Raw genomic sequence first — 20,665 nt, 5'->3', positions numbered from 1 at the left:
CTGGATTTTGAACAAAATCCAGATGACTGGGATTTATGATGGGGAATATGATGGGGACAGGCTGGGGTATATGATGGGGAACTGAGGTTAGTATGTGGAGATAAACAAGTCAGGTATCCAGAGGATGGAGCCAGGGAGGAGACAGTGCCAGTTCAGGAAGAGAGCTCTCCACTGCATTAAAAGGTGAAGTGTAGAGGTAGAGACAGGTAATAAGCCCCCTCTAAGGTCCATGAAAGGGAGGATGTACCTGCAGTCTATTCCCTTGTCTGTCCAGGGCTATGAGGAGGTAAGTTCAATATCAGCAAGTGTCCCTGCTCTAAGGGCAGCCCATTCCACTATCTTGGCCTCCCCACTTATCCTCCCTCCTTCACGTACACCCTCACCCAACTTTGGAGAAACAGAGGGCTTCCAGGGAACAAACAACCAGAGGAGTCCCCAGCCAGCCTGTGCCCTGTCTCAGATGTCCAGCATCACCAAGTCAATGGCAGAAGACCGGGACTGGAAAGGTCAAGGTAGTGGTGAGTGGTGGTGGGCTGCACAGAGACCCAGAACAAAAGAGGCAAAGGAATAGGAAGACAGAGGGCCTAGTAGAAGAGTGGGGTGCGAATGGTCAAAGGGACATGAAGAGGCACAAGTTGGCAAAGGGCTGTGGAACAAGGAATGGAGTGAGGCCAATCAGGTGGCAGGCGGAAGCCATAGGGGGCAGCACCCAGTTGCATCAAGACCGGAGGCCTCCAGCCCCGCGGAGACCCTAAGACTCTGCCCCGGAAGTCCACGCCCCGCCCTGCGCGCTCCGCTGGCTCCTCCCCCGCGGCCTGCGCCCCGCCCTGCGCGCTCCCTCGCTGCTCCCCCTATGCCCGCGCCCCGCCCTGCGCGCTCCGCTGGCTCCTCCCCCGCCGCCTGCGCCCCGCCCTGCGCGCTCCCTCGCTGCTCCCCCGACGCCCGCGCCCCGCCCTGCGCGCTCTGCTGGCTCCTCCCCTGCGGCCTGCGCCCCGCCCTGCGCGCTCCGCTTTGCTCGGCGGTGGCGGCTGCGGGCCGGCGGGTGCGCTGAGGGAGGGCGCACCGGCAGCAGGTGGGCGGGGTGCGGGCCGGCGGCGGCGACCGGCTGGGAGCTGCCAGGCTGCGCCCGGGGTGAGCGCGGCCGGCCATACGTCGCGCCATGGACTTCAACATGAAGAAGCTGGCGTCGGACGCGGGCATCTTCTTCACCCGGGCGGTGCAGGTGAGGCCGTGCGCCCTGGGCCTCGCGCGGCCGGCTCTCGGAGCCCGGATGTGGGGCGGGCCGGGAGCGCCCCTACAGTAGAGCCGGGGGCGCTGGGGAAGGCCCTCGAGGCTGCCGAGCCCTCCCCGCTGCGGGGACACCCTAGCTCCCCACATCCCCTACTGCTACTCTGCCCAGAAGAGAGAAGAGCCCGGGGCGGCCGGCCAAAGTGGCCGCACTCAGCGGAGCGGGGGGCCGGGGCTGAGCCGGCCTCAGCCCTGCTGCCTTAGGGGAGGTATCAGGGGCCACCGTTTCGACCGGCAGGGTTACTCTGCTGCCCTGGCTCCCGCCCCAGGAGGGGAGAGAGGACCAGGGGGCTCCTGCCTCCCTGCCCTTTCTCAGCAGTGACTCTGGCAGGCGTTTGGAGGCCTGAGCCCCAGGCCTAAGGACCATGCACCCGCCACGACCCCTTCTCCGAACTCAGTCTCTGCACCTGTGCAATGGGCTGGTCGTACTGATTCCCTCAGGTCCCCTTTACACGCTTGGATAGTCCGGAAGCCAGGAGGGCTGAGATTATTTCCTTTCTGCTCCATGGGAGGCCTGTTTCCTCTTATTTCTCTGAGCCTGGGGGATGGGGAGAACACTGAGGTCTGGCTGGGTGCCCTCCTTGGGCAGCTGTCCAGGCTGGTGATGCTGGGATTGGAACAAGTCCTGTCCAGTCTGGGGCCAGGAGAGAAACTGAGGCATCCTAATGTAATAGTGAAGACCTGGAGTCAGCTCTGGGCATGGATGCTCCCTCTTCTGACCTTGAGGAAGGGACTTCATCACTTGGTCTCAGTTTTTCAATCTGATAAATGGGATTAACAACCCCTCCCTCCCAGGATGGATGTGAGGGTTCCTTGGTACTCTGCATGTACATGCTCACTGAAGGCAAGCTTACACGGTGCCTGGGTGACTCAGTTGGTTAAACATCTGCCTTCAGCCCAGGTCATGGTACCAGGATCCTGGGATAGAGCCCCAAGTCAGGCTCCCTGCTTAGCAGAGAGTCTGCTTCCCCCTCTTCTCTGCTCCTCCCCGAAATCATGCTCTCGCTCGCTCTCTCTCTTTCTCAAATTAAAAAAAAAAAAAATCTTAAAAAAAAAATAAAGGCAAGCTTACTAATGGTGTTAGTGTAGTTACTGTTGCACCTGTGTGGCATGTGACCTTGGGCAAGTCACTTTTCCAGCTTCTGTCAATCGGGTGTAACACCACTCTGCCTCCAAGAGTGGCTGCAGACTTGGGGCTTGGCCTGTCGCAGTGCTCTGGGATCAGGTCCTTTTGTTTATCCTTGCTGTTGTTGTCAGTTCTCTGGAGAAACCCAGCCCCAGTCTCTCAGAAACCCATGTGCTCGTGTTTACTAGAAAGCACTGTGCCCCATGTCCCATTGAGGATTAGTGCCCCAGTGAGGATTTGTGGCTTGGTGTTGCATGCCCCACAAGTGACCCCAGCCCTAGTGGACCCCAGAGCCCCTTGGCAATCTCCAGTTCATCTGGAAGGTGGGGAAACCTCCCCAGTGTTGGTATGGCAACCACTCTATCTCCCACATCTGGGAAGAACCTGATCTGCCCGTTTCCTGCTGCTGTGGGGCCCTGGCACCTGAGTTGGCCAGAGCCTGCAGAGCCTGGGGTGTGGGGAGGCTTGAGCCCTGTAGCCTCACTTCTCTGGGTGGGGGCAGGCCCACTGGGTCACCCATACTGGAGTGGGAGCCAGCGCCCAGGCTCCAGACTCTGGGGTGGAGGAGGGAGCTGGCAGCTTTATAAATAGAGGCTTTCTCTGGCTCTGCACGCCCACCCCCTGCTGCTGCCATCTTGCAGGGAGCAGCCTCGGACTCTGCAGATATCAGCCCCTGAAGCTTGGGGCCCTTACTCTTGGTAGGGGTGGGGCAGGGTGGCAGGCCAGAGGAGAAAGGGGCTTGACATGTGACCTGTGTAAGAGAGGGCCCTCGGGACTTGCAGAGGCCTGGCTGCCCAGAGATAGGAGTCAGTCAAGGAGGGATGGGAGGGAGTGTTTCATTATCCGTGTGTGGGCAGCTCCTCTGCATAGGTGCCTCCTTGCCACATCCCAGGACATGGTGGGTAAGCAGTCAGTCCCTCTGTGTGCCAGGGACACCTTTTAGAGCCTTGCTGCACCCGCATCCAGTATGGAACCTGAGCTTGACTCTGGGAGGGCAGGATTCCTTTTGCATGGGTGATTCTGGGGTCGCTTCCCTGTCCCCAAACAGTGCCTCAAAAGTCAGGAAGGGTTTGGTCCAGGGGCTGGGGATAGCACAGCTAAGGGTATTGAGGCAGAAAAACCTAAGGGATACTGAGTATGGTGCTAGTATGGGTGGGAGAGGGCGGTGGAAGCTATAGTATTAATGCTATTAGTAGTAACCATACCTATAGTAGTAGTAGTGGTAGAAGGAATAATAGTAGAAGCCAAGAGGAGACGGTGGCACTCTCATCATCTGAGCCAGGCAGACAGCACTGGACATGGGATGGATGCCCAAGAGGTTGGAAAGCCCCCATAGGATGTTGAACCTGGGTGGATGTGGGGTGTGAGGAATGGGTACCCTGAGGCTCAATGGGAAGTGACTGGTGTTAACCTTGCACATTTGGGTGGCATGGTCACCTGAACTCAGGTGCCTGGTACGATTGGGGCTGGGGGGTTCCTAGGTAGCTCGGAGGAGGAATATGAAGGAGACCTGCTATTTGTTTTTTGTTTGTTTGTTTGTTTGTTTGTTTGTTTGTTTTTTGAGGCCTGCTATTTGTGGTGATGATGACAGCAGCTGACATTTATTAGGCCTGTGCTGTGCATTTCCAAATATTCTGTGAGATAGATCCTATTATCCCCCTTCGCCGGGGCAGGGGCGCTGAGGACCAGAGAGGTGACTTTGTCTCTCTAAAGTTTGGTTTCCTTATCTGGAAAATGGGGGCCAAGGCTACCCCTTGAGAGGCTGGGTGAGGTGAGGCCTGCTCAGGGCCTGGCTCTGGGAGGCCCCAGTATAGGGAATGTGAGGAGACCCAAGAATAGGGAGAGGTAGAAAGAGGCCAGGAGCAGCTGGTTCCCAGGTAGGGAACCAGTCGGGCCTTAAGCCTGGCCCACCCAGCCCTACAGAGAGAAACCCAAGCCCTGTTGCATAATTGATGGCTGCCCAGCACTATCCAATTATCGGTGGCTGCCTCCGGCCTCTCCAGCTGGGCTGGAGCTGTCCTCGACCTCTGGATGATTTGTTGCTGCCAACTAGTCTGGGAAGGGCCTCCATACTACCAGCCCATGATGACCCTGACTTGAGCACAGAGTGCCCCTTACTTAGCCTCAGTGGCATCATCTGTGACATGGGAAACCTGACCCAGCTATCTTAGAGGGCTGTCGGAGAAGTCGGTGGACCATTGGTGTCAAGTGCTTAGCCCAGGGTTGGGCTACCATGTGGTCAACAGTATCTGCTGTCATTATTGCTGATCTCACCCCCACAGATCTGCACCCTTTTGCTATTTGGCTATGACTTTGAGCAGGCTCTTTCTGCTGGAGCCTTCTAGATCAGAGGGGCCAGGACTTGGACCAGTCACAGATTGTTCCTGCGTGGCCCACATGGCTTCTGCCATCTGACCCATGGGGACATCTTGGTTCCTGCCTGGCCTTAGGGCAGGGCTGCCGAGCCTTCTGGGCCATGTGCATGCCCAGCAGTTGGCTCTGATGGGCTAGTGCTGTTCCTGTCCACCACACCAGGCGACCAGAGGCCAGCCATGTGGCTGTTCTGCCCACACACACTCCCTTTCCTTCCCAGCTGCCTCTCTACCCATCAGCTTCTCAAGGCAGCAGCACCTTACCCTGAACACTGACTTCCTGCCAGACCCCAGGCTTCATGTCTTACCCACATCTTTCTTTCTTTCTTTTTTCAAAAAAACAAAAAAACAAAAAAACGAAAATTTTTTTTGAGTAGGCTCCATACCCAGCATGGAGCTCAGACTCATGACCCTGAGGTCAAGAGTCGCACACTCCACTGAGCCCCCCAAGTGCTGCTTACCCACATCTTTTTTATTTCATCCTATTTCAGCTGTGAGGGAGCAGCTATTATTTATTATTCTCATCTTTGAGCTCAGGAAACTGATGCCAGAGAGGCAAAGCCACTTGCCCAAGGTCACACATCTCATCAGTGGCAGAACTGAGATTGAAGCAGGTCCCCCTAATTCTGGGGCCTGGATTCCTCCCACTCACTCCCCTGATACACCCTCCCTGATGGCTTTTGGTCCCCCCAAGGAACCCCACAATCACCCTAGACCTTGCTTGTACCCCATTTATTCCCTGAATACCTGTTACCAAGTGCTTTTCTTCAGAGTCAGGCTAAGAGGACCCCTAGAAAGAGGCCCCCAGTGACTCCTTATTCCTCTAAGTTATATGCCAGATTTCGTACAAATGTGCATTTTTGTGGATGGATGGGGGGAGGTTTTTTAGCTTTCTGGATTTCCAAAAGAAGCCATGATCCCCAACCTCTGGTCCAGCCTAATTTTACAGAGGGGCGCATTGATGCACAGAGCAGGGTTGTAACTTGATCAAGGTCACAGAGCAGGTTAGGGCAAAACCAGTTTCTTGACTTCGGGCCTGGTTCTAGCTTGGGGGGGAGGTGTAGAAGCGTGGGTAGGGACAGTCTTCGGTTCCCCCCTCCTGAGCTCTCCCCACCCCTCAACCCTGCCCCCACAGTTCACAGAGGAGAAATTCGGCCAGGCTGAGAAGACTGAGCTGGATGCACACTTTGAAAACCTTCTGGCCCGGGCAGACAGCACCAAGAACTGGACAGAGAAAATCCTACGGCAGACAGAGGTGCTGCTGCAGCCCAACCCTAGTGAGTGGGTGTTGGGTGGCCCTAGGTGCAGGGTGGGAAGCCAGTGGCAGGAGGCTCCAGCTGCACAGACCATGCAGGGTGGGACTGGGTGGCAGGCAGGATTTGGGTCAGCTTGTTGGGGCTTCTAAAGCCTGCTGGGAAAATAAATAAATAAATAAATAAATAAATAAATAAATAAATAAATAAATAAATAAATAAAGCCTGCTGGGGGCAAGGGGCAGATAAAGAGAACAGCAGACTTGGTGATGGGCTCCAACGGGCACTCCCTGGGGTAGCAGAAGTGTTAAGTTTTGCACAGAGGAGTTGAAAAATATGCTTGACACTAAAACACACTTGAGAGAAGAGGCAGGAAAAACATGAGCCAGGTCTTTTGAGGGGGGAGCAGGGCCCAGAGATTGAAGAAGGCTTTCCCAGAGTCACACTGCAATGAGCATGAGCAAGGAACAAGCAGATGCAACGGGCAGGAGAACCATGGGGGAGGGAGGGGTGTCTTGGGGTCATGATGCCTATCCGACCATAAGTCTGCTGTATAACTGAGTGTCCTGGGAGCTTTCTGGAGCCAGCGCCAGAGCACTATCCATATGTATGTCAGCTCCTGTAAATCCATATTGTACAGAGGGAGAAGTGAGTGGGCCTTCACTTTGGGGCTGTCACCCCAGCTATGTGACCTGGGGTAGGCATTTCATGTCTCTGAACTGTGTTTTCCTCCTCTCTGGAGTGAGGGGTCCTACACGGTTAAGTGGCAGTTTCACTGGATTGAGGTGAGCACCAGAAAGAGAATATTCGGCAAGTCACCAGGCCAGGCACCTCCATGGGCAGGCCCTGGTCTGGGTCTGTTTCTGTCCTCATGGCTTCCATCCTTGGGTTGTACTGAAGAGCCCTGTGGCTTTGGCTGCTGTCTCTCTGCAGGTGCCCGAGTGGAGGAGTTCCTGTATGAGAAGCTGGACAGGAAAGTGCCCTCCAGGGTCACCAACGGGGAGCTACTGGCGCAGTACATGGCAGAGGCAGCCAGTGAGCTGGGGCCCACCACTCCCTATGGTGAGCCAAGCCCCATAACCAGCGTCAGGGGTCATAGTCTCTTGTTCTCGAACTTCCTCCATCCCTCCCTTCCTCCATTCCTTTCTTTGTCTTTTTTTAAGTACACAAATAATAACTACTTGTAAAAATTCATGAAATGAATAAAAATGAAAAAAGTTTGGGATCCCTGGGTGGCGCAGTGGTTTGGCGCTTGCCTTTGGCCCAGGGCGCGATCCTGGAGACCCGGGATCGAATCCCACGTCAGGCTCCCGGTGCATGGAGCCTGTTTCTCCCTCTGCCTATGTCTCTGCCTCTCTCTCTGTCTCTCTGTGACTATCATAAATAAATAAAAAAAAAAATTAAAAAAAAAAGTTTGAAATAAATGAAAATAAATAAATGAAAAAATTCATCCTACTTGTTTAAACTTCAGTCATGCAGATGAAAATAGAATGAGAAATGGAAGCCTCTCTTAACCAGTTTTGGTTTGTGTGCATTTTTTTAATGGGATCGTACTGTGTGTACCATTCTGCAACCTGATTTTTCAGCCTGGTATTGTGTTAGCTTCCTCTTCACAGTAGCACTTAGAGAGCCACCTCAATCTTTTTATTTTAATTTTTAAAGTTTTATTGAGATACAATTTATGTACTATAAAATGCATCTGTTTTAAGTGTGTAATTCAGTGCTTTTTAGTAAATTTACAGAATTGTGCAAACATCTCCCCAATCTGATTTAAAGAATGTTTCTGTTACCTGCAAAAAGTGCCATGTCTACTTAGTCTCCAGTCCTGCCCCCTGCCAACTGCTAATATGCTTTGTATGCCCATAAATGGGCTTTTTCTGAACATCTCATACAAATGGAATTATATGGTATGTTGTATGTTTTCTTTAAGATTTTATCTATTTACTAGATAAAAGAGAGTGTGTGCGCACGCACATGCTCATGAGGAGCAGAGGTGGAGGAGGGGAAAAGAATTCCAAGCAGACTCCACTGGAGCCGGACTTGGGGCTCAGTTCTGTGACCCCCAAGAGATCATGACCTGAGCCAAAACCAAGAGTCAAACACCCAACCAACTGAGCCGACCAGGCGCCCCATAGCGTGCTATATTTTTCATCTGGCTTCTTTTACTGAGTGCAGTATCTCTGAGTTTTATCCATGCTGTAATGTGATTCAGGATTTCATTCCTTGTTATTGTTGGATAGTATTCCATTATATCCTAGGCTACATTTTCTTTATCCATTCCCCATTTGATAGACATTTGGGTTGTTTCCTTAAGAGCATTTGCACACAGAACTTTGTAAGGACCTATGTTTTCACTTCTCCTGGATATCCACCTACGAATGGACTGGCTAGGTCATATGGTAAACTTACGTTTAGCTTTTTAGGAAGTTTACCAAACTGCCTTCCAAAGTGGCTGTGTACTTTTCTGCTCCCACCAGGAGGATGGTGGTTAATTTCCCGATATTTGTGGATTTTCCAAGTTTCCTTCCGTTGTTGATTTCTAATTAATTTTACTGTGGTCAGAGACAATACTTGTATGACTTTAATCCTTTTACATTTATTAAGACTGATTTATGGCCTAGTATATGGCCTCTCCTGGAGAATGTTGGTGTTCACTTGAGATCATATGTTATGTTGTTGTGGAGTATGGTAGAGGCCACAGGCCAAATTGGTTGATAGGGTTGTTCTAGCCTTCTGTGTGCCTGCTGATTTTGTCTCGTCCTATACATTTTTGAGAAGAACTGAAGTCTCCCAACTCTGTTGAATTTTCTGTTTCTGGCTCCAGTATGTCAGTGTTTGCTTTGTATATTTTTGGAGATCTTTTGTGAGGCCCATATGTTATTGTTATATCTTCCTGATGAATTGACTCTTACTGTAAAATATTGTTCTTTGTCTTTGGTCACATTTACATTAAAGTCCCTTTTATCTGATAGCAGTTCACGTGCTCCTATTCTCTTACGGTTATTATTCACATAGCATACCTTTTTCTGTCCTTTTATTTTCAACCTATTTATGTCTTTAAATCTAGTCTTTATTATAGACAGTATATATTTGGATTTTTTTAAAAAAATTCACTCTGACCATCTTTACCCTTTGATTGGAGTGTTTAATCCATTTATATTTAATGCAATTATTGGTGTGGTTGGATTTGGATATGCCATCTTATTATTTTCTTGAAGACTCAGGTCATTTTTGTTCATCTGACCCTCCTTTACTCCTTCTTTTGTGTTAAATAGATATTTTCTAGTGTAACGTTTTAATTTCTTTTTTTTAAAGATTTTATTTATTCATGAGAGACACACAGAGAGAGAGGCAGAGACATAGGCAGAGGGAGAAGCAGGCTCCATGCAGGAAGCCTGATGTGGGACTCGATCCCGGGACTCCGGAATTACTCCCTGAGCCAAAGGCAGACATTTAACTGCTGAGCCACCCAGGCGTCCCATCTTTGTTGCTTTTTTAACAAAGTTTTTCTTAACTGTTTTTACAATATGAATTACAATGTATATTTTAATTTATCCCAGTCTGTTTCAGGATAAATTGACTTAATTCCAGTAAAATAAAGACACTTTACTCCAATATAACTCCATCCCTTTTCCCTTTCTTTGTGCTATTATCATATATATTTCTTTTTTTTTTTTTTTAATTTTTTATTTATTTATGATAGGCTGCAGTGAGAGAAAGAGGCAGAGACATAGGCAGAGGGAGAAGCAGGCTCCATGCACCGGGAGCCCGACGTGGGATTCGATCCCGGGTCTCCAGGATCGCGCCCTGGGCCAAAGGCAGGCGCTAAACCGCTGCGCCACCCAGGGATCCCTATCATATATATTTCATTTCTATTTTGTATGAGCCTGACAATACTCTTTTATAGTTATTATTTTATGTAGTTTTTTTAAATCAGTTAAGAAGGAAAATAATATGCTTGTATTGTCTTTTATATTTGCCTGTTTAATTACCTTTACTGGTGGTCTTTTTTTTTTTAAAGGAAATTTCTTTTTTTTTTTTTTAAGATTTTATTTAGGGATCCCTGGGTGGCGCAGCGGTTTGGCGCCTGCCTTTGGCCCAGGGCCCGATCCTGGAGACCCGGGATCGAATCCCACGTCGGGCTCCCGGTGCATGGAGCCTGCTTCTCCCTCTGCCTGTGTCTCTGCCTCTCTCTCTCTCTCTCTCTGTGACTATCATAAATAAAAACTTAAAAAAAAAAAAACTTTAAAAAAAAAAAAAAGATTTTATTTATTCATGAGAGACACAGAAAGAGAGAGAGAGAGAGAGAGGCAGAGAAGAGACACAGGCAGAGGGAGAAGCAGGCTCCATGCTGGGAACCCAACGTGAGACTGGATCCCAGGTCTTCAGGATTAGGCCCCAGGCTGAAGGCAGCGCTAAACCACTGAGCCACCCAGGCTGCCCTTTACTGGTGGTCTTTATTGCTTTATGTGGATTTGGCTTACTATCTGGTGTCATTACCTTTGAACCTGAGTATTTCTTCTATGGCAGGGTATCTACCAATGAATTTTCTCAGTCTTGTTTCTCTGGCAATGTCTTTATTCCATGTTCACTCTGTAGGACAGTTTTGCTATATGTAGTATTCTTGGATGAGAATTTTTTCCTTTTTTTTGCTTTTTTGCTTTGACTATATCATTTCTTTTTTTTTTTTTTTTTAAGATTATTTATTTATTTGACAGAGAGAAAGCACAAACAGGGTGAGTGGCAGGCAGAGGGAGAGGGAGAAGCAGGCTCCTTGGGGAGCAGGGAGCCCGATGTGGGACTTGATCCCAGTATCCTGAGTTAGGCCCTGATTAGATATCTAATCAGTACACCCAACATGGGGCTCAAACTCACGGCCCTGAGGTAGGTTGTGTGCTCCACCAACTGAGCCAGGCTGATACCTGGCCTCATTTGTTTCTGATGAGAAGTCATTCTTTAGTTTCCTCCTGGCTCCCTTGTTTGTGATGAGTTGCTTTTCTCTTGCTGCTTTTGAGACTTTTTGTCTTTGTCTTTCAGCAGGTTGACCAATATGTCCTGGCTGTTGATCTCTTTGTATTCATCCCATTTTGGGTTTATTGAGTTTCTTGGATATGGACATTAGTGTTTTTCATCAAAATCAGAATATTTTCAGCTATTATTTCTTCAGATATTTTTTCTGCCCCTTGCTCTCCTCTTCTTCTGGGACTCCCATTACTCATATGTTGGTTTGTTTCATTTCTCTTTTTGTTGTTCTGATGAGGTCGTCTCTGTTGATCTTTTAAGTGGTGAATTTTCCTTCATCTAGCTCACCCTTGCAGTTGAGCCCTTCTGGTGGATTTTGCATATCAGTTGTGATACTTTTCAACTGCAGAATTTTATTTTATTTTTAATACTTTTCTTTCTTCCTTTTTTTTGTTTTTAAGATTTATTTATTTATCCATGAGAGACACACAGAGAGAGAGGCAGAGACACAGGCAGAGAAAGAAGCAGGTTCCTTGCAGAGAGCCTGATGTGGGACTCGATCCTGGATCCTGGGATCAGGCCCTGAGCTGAAGGCAGATGCTCAACCACTGAGCCACCCAGGCGTCCCAGTTTTTTTAATACTTTTCATCTCTTTCTTGATTTACGTTATTTGATGAGTCATTGTCATCATACTCTTTAATTCTTTAAGCATTAAAAAAAAAAAAAAAAACAGGGGCACCTGGGTGGCTCAGTCATTTAAAGCATCTGCCTTCAGCTCAGGTCATGGTCATGGGTTTGAGCCCTGCGTCAAGCTTTTTGCTCAGTGGGGAGTCTGCTTCTCTCTCTCTTTCCCTCTCTGCTCCTTCCCACTGCTTGTTCTCTCTCTCAAATAAATAACATTTTAAAAAGGCATTTTAGGGCAGCCCCGGTGGTGCAGCAGTTTAGCGCCGCCTGCAGCCCCGGGTGTGATCCTGGAGACCCAGGATCGAGTCCCATGTCAGGCTCCCTGCATGGAGCCTGCTTCTCCCTCTGCCTGTGTCTCTGCCTCTCTGTGTCTCTATGAATAAATAAATAAAATCTTAAAAAAAAAGGCATTTAAAAAAACATAGCTGTAATTGCCTAGAAGTCTTTGCTAAATCTAGGGCACCTGGGTGGCACAGCAGTTGGGTGTCAGAGTCTTGGTTTCAGCTTGGGTCATGGTCTCAGGGTCATGGGATTGAGCCCTATGTCAGGCTCCGTGCTTGGTGGGGAGTCTGCTTGAGGATTTTGTCTCCCTCTCCCTCTGCCTTGCTCCCCCCCCCAACACACATGTAGTCTCTCTCCCTTCCTTCTTCCCTCTGTCTCTTTCAAATAAATCTTTTTTTCTCTCTCAAATCTTAAAAAAAATATTTGCTAGATTTAACAACTGAGTGTCCTTAGAGACGGTAACTATTGATTGCTTTTTTCTTCTGTGTATTGAGCATACCTAGGTATTTCTTTGTGTGTTGCACAGGGTTTTGTTGAAATATGGACATTTTAGGTAATATAGTAGCTATGGATTTTGAATCACTTAGGGGTTGTTCTTGCTGCTTGTTGGCTTAGAGACTTGCCTGAGCTAATTGTTTAGAGTCTGTGTGCAGCTACTGCTTTTGCTTTTTTTTTTTTTTAATCATTCTTTTTATTTTCAAGCTAGCTTCCTAGGGCTTACTCTTGGGTTAGCATATGTTAGTAGTCAGGCAGTGATAGATTATTCAGAGGTTGCACTTAAACATTTTGCACCATTAAGGCTTTGCTGATGAATTTGTGGGTGTGTTGGGGAACACATTCAAAGTTCAAGTAGTTTATAAGTCTGCCTAGCTTTTGCTTTGTATGGAAAGCCTCACATTTGGCCAATAATGAGTAGATACCCAGGGTCCTCTCTAGTCTCTCCTGAGTATGCTATGCATACGTGTGCAGCCTTCCAGACCACCAGAAATAACCTGGGAGTTTGTCAAGGCCCAAATGACGATCTCATTCCAAGGTCTCCTATTAAATTTCTGGCAGACCTGTTCCAACCAGTATTCCCTATTCAAATCAGCTGTGATATTGTTCTTTCCCAATTATCTCAATTATCTGCCATTGAGATCACTATTGTTTTTGACAAGGTCCCATGGATTTTTCTGTGCTGCAGCCCCAATCAAGTCAGCCCCCATACCACTACCTTCCCCTGCAACCCACCCCCTAGCTTCCCACCCCTACCCACCTAGCAGTGAAGCTGCCCACCTCAGGTAAAGTTATAACACCACAGGGTGGATGAGAAGGGAGTTCCCTCCTCTGGCTGGAAAGCCACAGGCTCCTGCTGTTCTTAACCAAGGTCCTGTAGTTCCTGAGTAAATAGTCTCAGTTATTTGCCTTTGATCAACTTCCCGAGTCCAGAAATGTTTGCTTTTGACAATTATATCCACTTTTACGATTGCTTTTTGGGAGCAGGATTTGTTGAGCTCCTTTCTGTGTTCTGGAAGTTTTTAATGCTGAGTGCTGTTCCATGTTTTGGATGTCCCACTATTTATTTGTCAGTCTCCAGTTGATAGATGTGTAGGTTGCTCCACATGTGTCCAGGCTAGCCATTCTGCACTGGGCATCCTTTGCTCACGCCTCCTCAGCATGACTCTCTTTGGGCCCTCCCTTACTTCTGGGGATCAGAGCGGCCTGAACCTCAGCCTCTTCCTCACCCTTAAACTCCATTTAATCAGGGAAGACACTAATCAAGGTGGCAGAAGCTGAAAAGCGCCTGGGAGCTGCAGAGAGGGACTTTATCCACACAGCCTCCATCAACTTCCTGACACCTCTGCGCAACTTCCTGGAAGGGGACTGGAAGACCATTTCGGTGAGAACCCTGGGGCCACTCTGCTTCCTGGTCACTGTGGCTTCCTCCTCCTTGGAGCTCTCCTCCCATCCTGGGAACCCAGCACTCCCAGGCCTCCCGTGACATGGCTCTTGTGGGCTGAGTGACAAAGAGTAGGTGATTTCCCCTGTCTGGGCCTCGGTTTCCCTGTCTGGACCAGATGGCCTCGTGGGCCAGTCCTGCCACTGCCAAGAATCCCCCAGGGTTTCCCTGGGTTTCACTCTTCCGTGTTCCCCCAACCCACAGAAGGAAAGACGTCTCCTGCAAAACCGACGTCTAGACTTGGATGCCTGCAAAGCACGGCTGAAGAAGGCTAAGGCCGCAGAAGCCAAAGCCACGGTAGGTGTCCCTTCGGGTCTCCTGCCCACCTAGCTCTGTTTAGAGCCAAGGGAGGGGGAAGGGACCTGATGTTTGGCATGATCTTTCTTCCCTGTCCCTGCCTGGAGAGGCCTGGCTGCGGGGGCGCTGGTCCTGGCTGACCACTTCAGGTCACGCCTCTCTGTCCCTACCCCCAAGGGAACCCTGGCCACCCAGAGCTCTGGGCCCCAGGGCTAACATTTATGGGCTGGGTTGACCAGCAGTGCCCCGACCTGGGCTCAGGGCATGCCACAGCCTCCCCAGACAGGTGGAGTTTCTCGCATGGCCCTGCCCTGTCCTCCCCGAATGCTCGGCTCTGTCCCCCGGCTCTGCCCGGGCATGGCTCCCCCTTACTAACTCCCCCACCCACTGCTCCAGCGCTGGTCCCTGGGTGCCCTGATGGTGTGAACCCTGGAGCTGGACCACCCACCTGCACAGGGGTATGATCGAGGGCCCTTTCAGTAGCCCCATGGCCCAGGGTCAGGCCAGGGCCTCTCCGTTTTCTCTCAGCTACCTAAGTCCTGCTTGGCCCAGCTGGGCCAGTCAGTGCAGTGTGGTGCAGTTTGACCAGGGCTAGGCCAGGGTGGGGAGAGGGGGCCTGAGGGTGAGCACGCTCCTGGTGTGTCAGGCTGCTTGCGGGCTGGAGGGGCCAAGAGGCCACCTCACACCCAGGAACCCCCAGTCTGGGACAGGCTGGGGGTACTACCACCTGTAATTGCTCGGGCTCTTGGCTGCCGATGAGGGTTCGGGCCCCAAACTCTCCTGCTGTCCCCCTCCCACAGTGTGGCCACTCGGGATCGTGGAGTCTGGGCCTTCCTGCCTCTGGTGAGAGCCAAGGGCAGGGTCTCAGCTCATCTAGGTGTGTGGGGTCCAGACTAGAGGCAGGGGCTCAGCCACTGGAGTCTTTTTGTAGTTGGGTAGGATGACCAATGGCTCTGAGGACGACCTCTCTAAGTCACCTGGATAGGATGGTCTCCCATCACTCAGGGCTGGACAGTCTCTGGAGTACCTTGTCCAGAACAAGCTCGTCCTCCATCAGCCAGGCCAGGGGAGCCTTGCCTCAATCACTAGAGCAGCACGACCTCTTTTCTGCTTGTCTGGCCCAGACAACCTCAAGCCCTCGGGTTAGGCCAGGTACCCTTTACAGAGCTAAGCCAGAGCCGCCCAGGTACAGTGAGTGCCCCAGAGGACCAAAGCCCGGCAGGTCATCCCTCACCCTGCCCCCTAGACACACGCACACACACATATGAAGACTCCTCCCGCAGGGCAGGGTCATCTGCCCGCCTGCCTGTCCCCTGCTGTCCCCTCTTGCCAGGGCCTGGGGGGCCTGCTCCTGCCTGTGCTGTGGACTCACTAACCTCTTTGTTTTTATTCCTTTCCGTTCTGCTTTGGGTAACTTGGCTCAGTGTGAGGGAGATGTGAGTATACCTGTCCCACGTGCTGTGCTGCTTCTGGTTTGCCCACCCCAGCCTCAGGCCACAGTGGTGTGGCTGGCCCAGGGCACATCCTGGGCATTTTGCAAGCAGCTGGTCTCCCCCACCCAGAGCGTCTGCCGCGCGTAGCCTCTGGTTTAGGAGGACCGCAGGCATTGGAGCCTGAGAGTCAGCTTTTTGCAAATGTGGAAAGCCTGTCACCCTGTCCATCCATGCATCCATCTGTCCACCTTGTTGTGGGGGAGGGGTCTGGTCCTTGCTGCAGGAGTGAAAGGTGTGCTGTGTGGAGATTCTGGAATGGAGAAAGCTGGGGTCGGGGGTGATTTGTCAGGAGGAAAGTGGCGCTAGGTGGGGTATCCGAGTGAGGCTAGGGTCCAGGGAGGAGGGGCCCAGGCCCAGTCTGCGATTCACCGAAAGGCTCCCTGGCGTCTGCTTTCCTGGGCTCCCAGCGTGACTGCCCACCTGGTCTTTGTCTGACTTTCCAAGTTCCCAAGCCTACCTTGTCCCCAGGAGCTTGGAGCAGGGAGAAGGGGTCCATGTGGTATGTGGCTGCAGCCTCCTCCTGGGGCCGGGGCTCCTGGCCTCTCCCTGTGGGAGACTCTGGGGCGGCGCCTGGCCCCGTGTGACCCCCCTCCCCCGTGACCTCTGTTCCCGCCAGACGGTGCCTGACTTTCAGGAGACTAGACCGCGTAATTACATTCTCTCGGCCAGCGCCTCCGCGGTAAGCGCCCCACCCCGGCCGCCTGGCCTCCCTCCATGTCCCCATGCACCAGGGGGCAGCAGAGCAGCAGGAGCACGGGGCGGTCCCCAGAGCCAGGAAGGCAGCAGCCCCAACCCCGGCCGCCTGCCTGCGCTCCTGTGCCCGCATCACTGGCCTTACTTGTCTCTGTACTGCGCTGGAGGTGGAGGCTGGGCCCCGAGGCCTGTCTGCCCCTCCCCCCCGGCCCACGGCGGGCTCGCTGACCCCAAGACAGGTGACCAGGGTGGGGGTCTTCATCCAGCTGCCTCCTCAGCACTTCTGACCAGTGTCCTGGCAGTGAGCAGAGGCCCGGAGAGCATGCAGGGAGAGCGGGGCACTGCGGGTGGGAGCAGCAAGTTGGGGACAGCATGTCTGGAGGAGGCTCTCACCCATGGGAGCCAGGGGACACGGGCAGGGTTGGGTCGCGAAGCCTTCAGGGGTCTTGGTATCTTTTCTCTATGGCCATGTTGCTACTCCTAGGTGTTCACCAATTAGTTTGGGACATGGGCCAATCACACCTCTCCCTCTCACCTGTCACCAACACAGGTGTGCCTTCTCTGCCACCTTCTCTGACCTTCCATTTCCATGGGGGGTGGCACGCTCTCGCTCAGACCCTCTGGCTCTTAGCCGCCACTGCCATCGCATGTTGCCCGTGTGTCTGTGCTCTCATGCAGTGGCCCGGCCATCGTCCCTCAGGGTGACAACCCCAGTGCACTCTGGCAGGCCCCTCTCTCTGGGTGTCCTCCATCTGTACACGTGGAGGGAGCTCCCCACGTTTTGGTTTTCTGAATGGCACTGTGGTGGGTCCGCAGGGCTGGCCTTGTTTTGCTTTCCATCCTTCTGGTTATCATCTTAGGATAGACTTCCCACACTGGGCAGGAGAAACGGGTCTCCTAAGTTGTGGTGGGGGGAGGGGGGTCTTTCTTCTTTAGACTCTGGATGACACTTCCTGCCCCCCTTCTTGGGCCGAGTGGAAGGAGGAATATCCTGGAGGGTGGAGACTGCCCTGTTTTTTTCTTTTGCCATTGAACCCCAGTGTGACTCGGGCACGAGGCTGCCTTTCTCTGCCGAAGGACAGAAAGGTTCAGTGACTGGCCTAGGGTCACACGGCCCTGCGTCCCAGCCCACCAGGCTTAGCTGATTGTCAGGGTGGGACAGGGGACACTGGGTCACCCATCAGAGCCTGGGGGCTTATGGTATAGGAGAAACCCAAGCAGGACTTCCCAGCTGGCTGTCCCCTACCTTCCCTGCATGTGGCATGTTGAACTGGACTGTGGTTGTCAGTGACCCCATTCACACCAGGCCACGTCCCAGCCTCAGCTCCTGGTTGGGTTACAGGGAGGGAGTGGGGAATGATACGGGGTGGGAAGAGGTGGGGTCTTGGGGAGCTGGGGCAGGGTGTGGGATCTGGGGTTCAGCCATCCTCACCCCACTCCCCGCTGACCAGTGCCCCCTCCCTCCCCTGCTGCCCGGTCCTGTTGTGGTCTTTGAAGCTCTGGAATGATGAGGTGGACAAGGTGAGTCTGGGCTCAGGAGCCTTGGGGGCAGGCTTGAAGCGGGTGGGAATGGGGGGAGGAGTCCGATTGGCTTCTAGTTCTGGGCTCTGCCCCAGGCCAGGGCCGCCCTGGGGGGAGGGTATCACTTCCTCTCTGGGGAAGCCGCCTCCATGGTTCCTCTGAGCACACGGGAATGGCAGTGTCACATGGCAAGGGACTGGGTGTCGAAGGTGGTGGCAGAGCACCTGCGGCTCTGTCTCTGCTTGTCACAGACCAGGTCCAAAGGGGTTCCCGCTCAGGGAGCGACATTGGGTGGGCAGTGCACCCTGTCAGGTCCTACCTCCAGAGTAGGACAGGAGGCTGTTCCCAGTGGGCCTCTGGGCCACAGGAAGAGGCTGGCGAGAGGGGAGGAGGGGGCAGCTGTCAGACACTCCCCTGTGCCCTTCCAGGCCGAGCAGGAGCTCCGGGTGGCCCAGACGGAGTTTGACCGGCAGGCAGAAGTGACCCGACTTCTGCTGGAGGGGATCAGCAGCACCCACGTAAGTCCCGCCCTGTATGCCCCCCCGCAGTCCACGGGCCTCCCGCCCCCTCCCCACCGCATCCCCCACCCCCACCCTGCACTGTACTCGTCCACAGGAAAGCAGACATGGACGTAGATCTCAGGACCAGGGGGCAGTGCTTCAGCCTCTGCTGCTGGGGTGGAACTTTAGCTTTGTTCCAAGTGCCAGAGGCTGGGTAGCCCTCCCCTGCCCCAGGGAGCAGGTGGCTGCTGGGGCAGAGGATGGAGTGCTAAAGTCCAGGGTCTGCGGAGGGACAGGGTGTCAGGGTGGGAGGGGCATCAGGGGGCAGTGGCAGGGTCTGTGGGGGGCGAGGTGGGGGGAGGAGCGTCAGGGTCTGGAGGGCATCAGGGTCTGTGGGGGCAGGTCTGGTCAGCTGGGACACCCCCTGCTCAGCGCCTCTCCCTGCCCCCGCCCCCCCACAGGTGAACCACCTCCGCTGCCTCCATGAATTCGTGGAATCCCAGACTACATACTACGCGCAGTGCTACCGCCACATGCTGGACTTACAGAAACAGCTGGGCAGGTGCTCATTGGGGTCCCCACCCCCAGACCCAGCGAGCAGCCCCCCACCCCAGCCCCCAGGCAAGAACCTTCTGCTCCCTGGAGCTCAGCCAGCTGCCCATGATGCACAGGGCGGGTTAGAGGGCCATCACACACCCCTCTGGGTGGCAGGGGGGTGGCTGGCCAGGGCCGGCTCAGTACAGCTTACCTTTCCCATTGCCTTGTTTTCCCCCTCATGCCGCCAGCTCCCAGGGAGCCATGTAAGTAGCCGGATCCCCTGCCTCGGTGGCGGTGGGCCTAGGTGGTGTTCGGTGGAGCCCACGGGGCTCTCGGCTGACATATCTCCACTCCCCAGATTCCCAGGCACATTCGTGGGTACCACAGAACCTGTGTCCCCGCCCCTGAGCAGCACCTCGCCCACCACCGCCGTGGCCACTATGCCTGTGGGCCCCTCTGTGGCTGGGCTGGCTCCACCGGGAGAGGCCGCCCTCCGCCTAGAGGTGACCCCACCCGCCAGCGGGACCCGGAAGGCCCGGGTGCTCTACGACTACGAGGCAGCCGACAGCAGTGAGCTGGCCCTGCTGGCGGATGAGGTAGGCCCGGAGCCATGGGGGTTGATGGCCAAGGGCGGCTTAGGCGCCCCCCACTCCACTGCTGTCAAGTCTCTGCGGGGACGAGGGGTGGAGCAGGGTCTGGGGTGAGTGGAGGCAGCTGTGGCTGAGGAAGCAGCCTCTCTGCAGAGCAGGTGAGGAGGTGAGCTCCCACCTCTGGAGGTGCAGGTGCGCGGTCTCCCAGGGCCATGGCAGCCCTGACCCCACGCCATCGTGGCACCAGTTCTGCCCTGGCTAGGCTGTGACCTCCCCTCTCCGCCCTCCTCTTCAGCTCATCACCGTCTACAGCCTGCCTGGCATGGACCCGGACTGGCTCATCGGCGAGAGAGGCAACAAGAAGGGCAAGGTCCCGGTCACCTACTTGGAGCTGCTTAGCTGAGCCAGCCCCTCCCAGGCCCCTGCCCACTCAGGCCTGGGCTGGAGGATGGGACCAGCCGTGCCACTTGTCCACGGGTGACTCAGCTGCTTGGGGTGGGGACACCGGCCCCATCCTGTCCGTGCCCCCGGCCATTCAGCCCTGCTTCTGGAGCCCCCTGCCCCAGCTGCCTCCCCTGAGCACCCTGGCTCCCCTGCCCTCTCAGCTCCAGCTAAGGAGGGAGGGCCTGGCTTCAGTGCTGGCCTCCACACTGCACCATGGCCCCTGCAGGAAGCCGAGGTACACCTCTGGCAAGAGAGCACCTGCCTTTTGGTTGCCAAGAGCAGCAATGTAGGGGAGGCAGACCAGTATGGCAGGCCCGGGCCAGGTGCCGGCCCCTCTGGATGGACCAGAGCAGAGGGGCGACTGGCCGGAGCAGCGTCTCCCAGTGCTGCCCTCCCCTCCCGTGCGCACGTAGACAGCTCCTGCCAGGCTCCGTGGCTGCAGCCTGCACCTCCCCACCCTCTTTTTAACTTTAACTGATCTTTTTACTCTGCCTGTCTGCTTGCTCTCTGGCCAGTGACAAATAATAAACCCTCCTTCCCGTGCATGTGGCCTGGGCTCCTGTCGGGCTGCCTTTGCGGCCACTCTCTCTTCCCTAGGGTCCGTGCTGCTCCCACACACAAGGCTGCATACGAGACATTCTGTTCCTGAGAGAACCTTTCCCAGATGTGGGCCCAGTGGAGTGGA

At 53.6% G+C, this 20,665-nt stretch overlaps 1 protein-coding gene across 7 annotated transcripts; it reads left to right on the top strand.

Moving 5' to 3' along the window:
* Window positions 1-1,018: 1,018 nt before the first annotated feature.
* SH3GLB2 (SH3 domain containing GRB2 like, endophilin B2) lies at window positions 1,019-20,523 on the top strand. Of its 7 annotated transcripts, XM_041725788.1 has the most exons (13): window positions 1,019-1,222; window positions 5,921-6,062; window positions 6,972-7,100; window positions 13,712-13,845; window positions 14,110-14,202; window positions 15,627-15,638; window positions 16,312-16,374; window positions 17,886-17,909; window positions 18,338-18,427; window positions 18,871-18,971; window positions 19,195-19,209; window positions 19,305-19,542; window positions 19,832-20,523. In XM_041725788.1, exons 1-13 carry the CDS (start codon window positions 1,160-1,162, stop codon window positions 19,937-19,939), a joined length of 1,212 nt encoding a protein of 403 aa, XP_041581722.1. In that variant the 5' UTR covers window positions 1,019-1,159; the 3' UTR covers window positions 19,940-20,523. The 7 variants fall into 7 exon arrangements, with proteins under 7 accessions (XP_041581722.1, XP_041581723.1, XP_041581725.1 ...); XM_041725789.1 differs by lacking the exon at window positions 15,627-15,638; XM_041725791.1 differs by lacking the exon at window positions 17,886-17,909.
* The last annotated feature ends 142 nt before the right edge of the window (window positions 20,524-20,665 follow it).

Source organism: Vulpes lagopus, chromosome 12 (genome assembly GCF_018345385.1).
Source record: "Vulpes lagopus strain Blue_001 chromosome 12, ASM1834538v1, whole genome shotgun sequence".
Lineage (NCBI taxonomy): Eukaryota > Metazoa > Chordata > Mammalia > Carnivora > Canidae > Vulpes > Vulpes lagopus.
This window is presented reverse-complemented; position numbering and strand designations above follow the sequence as displayed.